Below are 8,977 nucleotides of genomic sequence, written 5' to 3' on the forward strand. Positions count from 1 at the left end.
CTATTCTTTTTTCCTGACTAATTGCTCCTTGGTGTTCAGTTCAGGCCTGAATATAATAATGTAGCATTTCGGGAGGAAGATGCAACCCAGTAAGCCAGCACTGGAGGCCAAGATGGAGAAGACCTCCACGGCCACCATGTATTTCCCCTTGGTGCTCAGGTAGGTTGGCACAAAGGACACCCAAACACTGCAGAAGACCAACATGCTGAAGGTGATCAGCTTGGCTTCATTGAAAGTATCAGGCAACTTCCTGGCAAGGAAAGCCACAGTGAAGCTGATGAGGGCCAAACATCCCATGTAGCCCAGGACAATGTAGAACATGAGGGCTGAGCCTTCATTGCATTGGACTAGGATCGCATCGACCTGGGAGTGCATGTCCAACTCTGGGAAGGGGGGAGAAGTTGCCAGCCACACAAAACAAATGCCAGCTTGAATAAGAGAGAGAGAGAATATTACTGATACAGGAAGTCTCTTCCCCACCCATTTCCTCACCCTGTTTCCAGGCTTTATAGCTACAAAGGCCAAAACCACAGTGATGGTTTTTGCTAACACGCAAGCAACAGCAATGGAGAAGATGAGACCAAACACTGTTTGCCTCAGAAGGCAGGTCACCTTCCCAGGCCGGCCAATGAATAAGAAGGAGCAGAGAAAGCAGAGCAACAGGGAGGAGGCCAAGATACAGGTGATGCTCCAGTTGTTGGCTTTGACAATGGGTGTATTTTGGTGACGAATGAAGGTGCACAAAACCAAAAGTGTGATCACAGAAATGAAAAGAGCCAAGGAAGTGAGAACTGCTCCCAAAGGCTCCTCATAAGATAGGTAGCTTATGACTTTAAGAATACATTGGTCCTGATTCTTGTTTGGATACTGATCTTCTTGGCACTTCTCACATTGATCTGCATCTGAAAGTGTTGAGCAAAAGCTTTATATTAAAACATATTCTCTGTGTTTAGCTGCAGTCCTTTAATTTGACCTCATTTAACAAATCCACTTTCTTCAGCATCAGTGATAATGGTTCTGTCTGCATTTCCTCTTCCTGGCCCTGTTCATACTCAACACAGTAATATATTTGTATTTCAAGAAAAGTGCTAGGAATTAAAATACATATGAACCTGAAACTCTTCGATTTTTGTGTGATTATCTCTAGAATTCAGATGGGTAAGTGGCCAAAGAACACAAAGATTCCCTATATTTAGCTGGAATTGTTTAACTGGAGCTCATAGAACAAAGTTTCTTCTTCCTTTGTCCACCCCTGTTCATAGTAAACACACTCATATATTCCTATTTAGAGAACCATGATAGGAATTAAAATGTACCTGAAATACAAACTTCTGGGTTATTTTCAAATCATTCGGGATTCCTTCACTTACCCATCTGAATGGAAATCCTCCCTTGGGGGCACGCAACACAATCATAGCAACACACTTGCTTCCCCTGCTGGACAAACCTGCTCTGTCCCGGGTGGCAGCTCTCGACACAGGTGGAAGTGGGCAGCGTCTAATGGAAAGCAGAAGGAAAGCCATTTGGCATGAAAGTAACTTTTCCTGATAGGTGCAGTCCTCAGCTACATCTCTTTTTCTTCAGAACATGGTAAGATTGCAGGACTTTGGTCAGGTCAGCATCTTTGGGCATATGGCAAGACATTTATTCATCAGGAAGGCCCAACGCTTACCACAGACCAGTCATGAAAGTGCTTCTTGCTACCATTGCCACAGACTGCTTGTCCGGTCCACTGTCTCAGCTGGGTGAACAGCTAAGATATTTCATTCCTGCTCATTCTCCTACACTCCCTTTTGGGGAGTTGGGAAGGATTCGACTAACCCAATCCACACTACCGCCCACCCAGAGCAGCCTTCCCTAACCTTAGTCCTTCCAGATGTTTTGACCTTCAGCTCCAATCAGCTGGAGCCACTCTAGCCAATGGTCAGAGATGATGGGAGCTGAAGTACAAAACTTCTGGAGGGACTCAAGTTGGGAAGACTACAGCAACAGGAAAAACAGCAGGAATACATACATCAGTTTCTAGTGAGTGTAGCCTTGATAGTCTCTTGTGGTTAAAAAAAGAGAAAGCCTTCTACAGAGTGAGAGACTAACAAGTCCACTTCATCAGATTCATGCAGTGCTACCATTGATTTCCAATTTCCCATTGGTGCAGAGAGAGAGAGAAAAAAGCAGTGCAATCAGATGGTACTATAACGCAAAAGTACAGCCTCTGGGAATTGCATCATTAGATTAGTCAGCTGGATAGATTACAGTATCATAAATATAATAAAAAAATAAATAAATCAGAAAAACTTGAAAGAGGATTTTAAAAAGTGGTAACTTGCCTACATGAAGATAGCTTATACTGGCATGTCAGCAGCTACCAGAGCAAAATCCACATTCCTAAAAGATACCATAAGGTTTGTCACAAGAAATCCTAATAAGGTGCTAGTGTACTTGTTTAGCCTTCTGGATAAATAAATATCCCTATAAATACAGGGTAGGGTTGGATGAGAAATTCATTTCAGTGCAGTGTTGATAAAAATTTACCAAACTTTGCAAAGATCTCCATATTCAGGACAAAAAGGATTTAAGATTTTTAAAACATGGAATGGGGGAGGAACCCAAACTGACAAACTCTCCAGCCAAGCCCAGGGATCTGAGCTCTTAAAAGTCTGGATATGAATCTCGATGTCTTCAACCATGTTAGTACTTAATTGGGTTGCCACCTTCTTCTTCTCCACATTTTAAACTAGGGGTGGTAGGGGTTCTGGTGGGGGTTTGAAGCTCAGCAATTTTTCACTGGCTTGCCCCCCCCAACACCAGTCCTTGGATCCCCTTGCTTGCCCAACTCAGTCAGGCAAGTGCGTGGCCACCCGCTCCCTCACCAAGCTGTCATTTTGCGTTAAAATGGCAGCTGGGCCTTTTTCGTAAATAACCATCTATGCAAATAGTGGCCATAAAGCGGCCATTTACTCAACATTACAGGTGTTGATGGACCATTTACGTCTGTAATGTTGCGTAAATGGCCACTTCATGGCCACCATTTGCATAAGTGGTTATTTACGAAAAAGGCCCAGCTGTCAATTTTACTCAAAATGGCAGGTCAATAAGGGAGTGGGTGGCCAGGAGCCTCTCACCACCTGCCCACGGACCGCTCAGGGGCTCACCATGTGTGGCGAGTAGGGGTAGGCAGCTGGTGGGAGCCCAGTAAGTGGTGTATCGGCCCAGAACTGGTGAGTTCGCCTATCCCTCCTCTAAACAGCTATATGGCAAGCAGGCACGTCATGATCCTCTTTATGCTGAGAATACCTGTGCTGATTCAATCTGGTGGGTGTAGATGGGTGAGAATTATGTTTCAGTTCATTTTTGATAAGAGTTTACTACAATTCATGAAGTTCATATTGGGAGAGAAAGACCTTGAGATTTAAACAAACAAACCCTGAATTATGGAGAAAGCAAAACAGACAGATTTGCCCAGTCCTAGACAGGAAGTAGACAATCTTGATACCCCTTGTCCTACATATATTTCACCCTCCTGGAAAGCTTATTGAATACATCTGATGATCATGTACAAAAGAAAAGTGGGAAGGGGGGAACAGCAGGGAGAGGCTGAGTAGCTGATCTCCATCACATTAGCTGTGCCCAGGTGTGAAGGTCTGAGGCCTACAGAGGCTAAAGGAAGAAAGGTCAGGCCTAGAGGTCTGGGGTTTTCTGTTGGGAGGGGTAACCCTGAGAGGACTAGTTTCATTTCTCCAGTCGGGTGTCAGTTTCATTTCTCCACTGAAGTTTCCTTTCTTCATGTTTGAAACAATACTTTTGATTTTGAGGGTGGAGGGTATATAAAAAGAGGGAGAGAGCCAGTAAGAGGTAGAGACAGCCAGAGCCTGAAGTGAGAGCAGAGTCTGAAGAGTGAGCAGGAAGAAGCAGCCTAGAAGGGTCTAAGTACAGTTAGGGTACTTTTAGATTTGAAGCAGTAATTTTGGTTGTGAGGGAGGGGTATAAAAAGAGAGTGAGGGAGCCAGTAAGAGCAGAGTCTGGGAGACCAGAGACTGAAGAGGGAGCAGGAAGAAGCAGCCTGGAGAAGTCTAAGTACAGCTAAGGTAAAGGAACTTGTGTTTTGCAACTTTTATTCTCTTTTAATGCCGTTTGTATCACTCAGCTCTATTGTGTAAATACCTTCAGTTGTAATTTGTTTGCTTTAAATCTACTAGTAAACTGTTGTGTTTAAACCCTGGTTCTAGAGTGTCAGTCACCCCACGTCTACAGCCTAAACCCCATGTTGCTGGGAAAGGGAAGTTGCGAAGAAGGAAGGTGGGCCTCTTAAGGAGGCAAGAGATCCTGAAGGAGTTGCTCCGTGGGTCCAGGTCGTAAGAGGAACCTTGACACCATGTTTTGCTGCTAAATCCCAGTACAGAAGATCCTGATGCCAATATCCAGAGTCTGTGCATAAAATATGGTGGTGATGTTGATCACTGTGCTTACCTGACTGAATTTATGATTCCACATAATAGCACTTCCATTCACAATGAACTCTTTCCCTGCAGGAGCCTGGGGGTCCATCCTTCCAACTTGGACTCTCTGAAAGGATTCGTTGGGGAAGGTGACCAAGTTGATGAGATCATATCCCCCTGCCAGGTCCCCATTATCATTGAAAAATATTTCTTCACCAGCACTGTTGTTAAAATGGATGTTTCTCAGAAACCAGTGAAGCTAAAAGGAAGGAGAAAAAGAAATGAATGGGGTCAAACGGCAAGGAACTGGTTAATATCACTGCTATGCAAACCTGACTTTCACTACATATTAGCCACTGAATCATTACCTCCAAAAATGAATCTAAGCATTTGTCATTTCCCAACATTTTAAAATGTCTGTCTAAAGTAGGAAGAAAGATGTCAACTAAGATTAATCAGAGCACCAACACAAACCGACTAACTCCCAGAACACCTCTGGTCTCCACAATGTAGAAAACAAGAATCCTAACATGCTACAATAGGAATTCTGAATGGACTCCTTCAGAGGGTTGTGACCCTGGATTGGGGTTTTGCATACAATGCTTCCTGCCCCCTGCCCAAACTGAGGTAATCAGCAAAAGCACTGTTTACGACAAAATCTCAGCCAGTCCACACAACAGGTTCACTTTCTGGACATGACTGTGCAAGTCCATAATGGACATACAAGCACAGCTTATATCAGAAACCTACTGACTGCGACAGCCGCTTCCAGCCAGAACACAGCTTTCATTGGTTTCAAAGGGGCTGAACATTCTTTTTCAGTCATGGTCTAAGAAAATAAGTCTGCCAATGTGGTTGTCCCTTTTCTACTGTTGATTTATCTACGATTTTGCTTTTCTTATATTTCGAGTTAATTCTGGTATGGTATATTATAATGTTTTGCCATTTCAGTCCTGGAGGTGCAACTACCTGCCATGGCTGAAGTTTCTGGAGATCCCATGTTCTTCCATCTCCGACTGTTTTGTACGTGTCTCTTGATGAATCCACGGCATGGAGAGCATGTGCTACAGCATCGACCGCATTGTAGATATTGTAGCTCTGGCCAGACATCCCTGTTTCAAACACAGATCCAGGGAGGCTCCCCAGCTTCTCCTTCCCAGTGCAGTTTCTCTTGTTTGCGACATAAAGGTTATACATAGGGAAGGAACAGATAAACGCACTGGACCAGAATTGATGGATGAAATAAAAAGTGGACTGGAAAGGATTGATCCTCTCCACAAAATCTTGAAATCCTGGCACCACGTTTGTATGGAGGGTGAAGGACAAGGTGCCATTGAAAGATTTAGTGGTGAATTTCCCCCCAGGTACTAAAGCAGTGAAATCCCATTCAGCTGTTGTGATCCACACTCTCTCTGTTGGATTCATATAACCAATTTCCTTGGAGTATAAAACTAGCCGTAAAGCTTCCAGAGACTGACTGTCTCCATACACAAGAATCACATTGATTTCACTCAGTGTGAGAGTTGATTGAATTGGTCCCAATTTTTTTTGAAGTATTTCATCTGGTAAAAATGCTGTTACTGTTGGGATCATGTGCATCCAAGCAACGCAAAGATTGTTCTCCAAGAGCCTTGGTCTCAGCGTTCGGAAGAAGGTTTCCCCACTGTCATCCTCTGAAACAATGATGCCGATCCAGTTCCATCCGAAATGCTTGAGTAGCCCAACAATCCCGACATACTGAGGACCTTCACTTGGGACCATCCGGTAGAAAGAAGGAAAGCGAGTTTTGTCCCTCAGTGCTGGATCAAAGGCGCCATAGCTGAGCTAATAGGAATGATACGATACCTTCAGGATGGAGAAAACCATCACGTCGTTCTTGACCCAAACTGACTCCATCCAAACATTTGCCAACATCTCAACCTCATTCAATATACTCTACTCTTAAACATTGTGGTCTCTAACGGTCTAATCTTAAATTTCCTAGCAAACTCACCTGGTGTTATCAATACTCAGGCTGCAAGTAGATTCTAAACAGGATGTTGAAGCAACTAGCTTTCATGGGCATCCACAGGAAGGGCCAATGGGGGGCAGTCGCCGCCCACCCCAATGACCCATTATCTCCAGATTCCCAGCTTTCATGTTTTTAAAAAGCAAGCCTCTTGCTCTTGTAGAACCTGAGATATGCATAGACACTCTGCCCATTTGGTTTGTAAGCAAATATAGCACCTCCCACCTTTCATCGGTTTGAGCAAATGAATGAAGTCATAGCAGCGTCTGACACACCCTCTGTCTGCAGAATTAACTTCCTGGTTCATTGGAAAGCCTTTTGGTGGGTCTTTCCTTGTGGAAAAGTGATTACTGCCTCAAAAGATCAATGCAGAAATCCAGGCTTTTAGTGTAGCTCTGTAGTGTGTCTACCCCCACCCCCAAAATAAAATGTTGGAGGAAGGACAGCAGTTCATGATCTTTCGAACTCAGCTCTTAATTAATATTTTTCTGAGTTTGTAAACAGTATTTTTTTTAACTGGCATTGCAATGCTCATAAAGTTCATCATTATTACATCTACATTACAGGAGTCATGGCTGTAACTGACTGTGGGTTACTCCAGCCCTGCAGAGTAGCTCAGTGTTGCTATTCCCATTTAGGGGTGTCCAGCATGGGGAAATCAAGCCCTCTTGGGGTTCGATGGCTCCCCCCCGAGACCCTGGCTCAGCTTGCTTTAGTGAGCCAAGCCACAGGCTCCCCACCAGATGCGCTGTGTGCAAACAGCTCCTGTGCGCAAATGGGTGCTTCGCACAAATGGCTCCTTCTCCCCCTCCCAGGGCTGATGAGGGGGAGAAGGAGCCATTTGCACATGGCAGCAGCGGTGCCAGGGGTAGTCTGTGGATGGCAGTGGCAGGGACTCGCACTACTGCCCCTGCCAATGTCAGCAGCACTGCCGCCCCCATGTGCAAACCTCTCGTGCTCTCCCTCCCAATACTGGAAAGGAGAGTGTGAGGGGTTTGCGCATGGTGGTTGCGGCAGGGAGCGGGCAGCACCAGCAGGAGTTTCTACCTCTGCGACCTGCCACAAGTACCACCGCCACCGCGTGTGAGGGCTCCTTCTCCTCTTCCTGGGCCCCAGGAGGGGGAGAAGCAGCCATTTGTGCACAGGCCGTGGAAGGAGATGGGAAGTCTCACACACAGCAGCTGCCTGCCGTGCGCAAAATGGAGGATGAGAGGGGAGCAACAGCCCCCTCTCATCTTCCTGCCCCACTGCTGTGCCTCCACTACAGCAGCAGGGGCAGGAGGATCAGAAGGGAGCCAGTTTTGATACAAGCAGGAGCTTGCCCTGTGCTGACGTTAATCTAACATGAACACATACCTGTGGCATCTTGTAGGCATTGAAGATGTCGGCCATCTGGATGGAGTTTTGAGAGGTGAGTGCTCCAACGACAGCCATCAATTTCTCTTTCCTGCCACAGTTATAATTGATGGGATTCCTCTGTCCTGGGAAGAGAAGATCCAGAGTGGCCCAGCAGTTTCGCCCTGGATCAAATGCACTGTCATAAATCTTGGAATCGAGTGTGGCGTTGGGTAAAAATTTGGGATTCTTGTTGATCTCATGAATGGCAAAAGTAAAGGCAAGCACATGCTGGTAGTTTTTAGGGATCATGCTGCAATGAAAGGGCTATATAATTTTAAATCAAGTATGTTGCATCTTGCATTATGATTCACTCATCTAACTAAATAGGAAGATTATAGTAATAATACCTAACAACAACAACATTCATTCATTGTTTCTCATCACAGCCTTACACAGAGACAGAAAGAAATCCATAACTAATAGAACCAGAGTAAAAATCCAAATCAGTATAAAGCATAATCAGCAGAACAATAGGAAGAAGAAAGGGGGGAGAGCCAGGACGGGGGAAGCCTCTCTTATTGGTTGAGCAGCCCCTGCCAGTCAGATGACAGTCACCCCAGCCTCCCACCCCCCAGAAGTATGTTCTGTGAGATGACTTAGAATGGCACAAAGCACTCGTGGATCCCTGCCCGGACCAAAACCGGCTCCATGAAAAATTTGGGTAAGCCACTCCTTCCTTCTCCTTCCATTGTCATGGAGACACCCCCATAATCTCTTTTCTTAATGCAGTATACTGGATTGTTGTGAAGATATAATGTATCTCTGAAATATTTATTTATTTATTTATTTATTTATTTATTTATTTATTTATTTTCATTTCTGTACTGCCCAATAGCCGAAGCTCTCCTTGCAGATATAGCATAACATACAATGAAATAAATGACTAGATCCATGTGGCTCACATTTGCAGGGTAAATTTCAGTTTTTCTCACCTTGCTCTTCCAATGCCCCACTCTCTTTCTGCCCAGTGAGTGAACTACTGGGAATCTTTCTCATCCACCTCTCTTTTCCTCCCAGCTTGTCTGCAGGGGTATTGCTAAGTACCCAGAAGATCAAGCCCAGAGAAAAATTATTGCATACAATTGGCATATGCCTGTTCATAGGCGTATATGAAAATTTTGATTTACTAGAATTT

At 44.8% G+C, this 8,977-nt stretch overlaps 1 protein-coding gene across 1 annotated transcript; it reads right to left on the reverse strand.

Annotated features, from left to right (window-relative positions):
• Positions 1 to 8,091, reverse strand: LOC146342360 (vomeronasal type-2 receptor 26-like). The gene is made up of 5 exons (XM_084807822.1): positions 7,801 to 8,091; positions 5,406 to 6,260; positions 4,459 to 4,695; positions 1,371 to 1,497; positions 1 to 902 (listed from the first exon to the last, which is right to left on the reverse strand). Exons 1-5 carry the CDS (start codon positions 8,089 to 8,091, stop codon positions 1 to 3), a joined length of 2,412 nt encoding a protein of 803 aa, XP_084663948.1.
• Between the last annotated feature and the right edge of the window lie 886 nt (positions 8,092 to 8,977).

This window comes from Heloderma suspectum, chromosome 6 (genome assembly GCF_057233095.1).
Source record: "Heloderma suspectum isolate Gila_16-S chromosome 6, 16-S_ref, whole genome shotgun sequence".
Taxonomy (NCBI): domain Eukaryota; kingdom Metazoa; phylum Chordata; class Lepidosauria; order Squamata; family Helodermatidae; genus Heloderma; species Heloderma suspectum.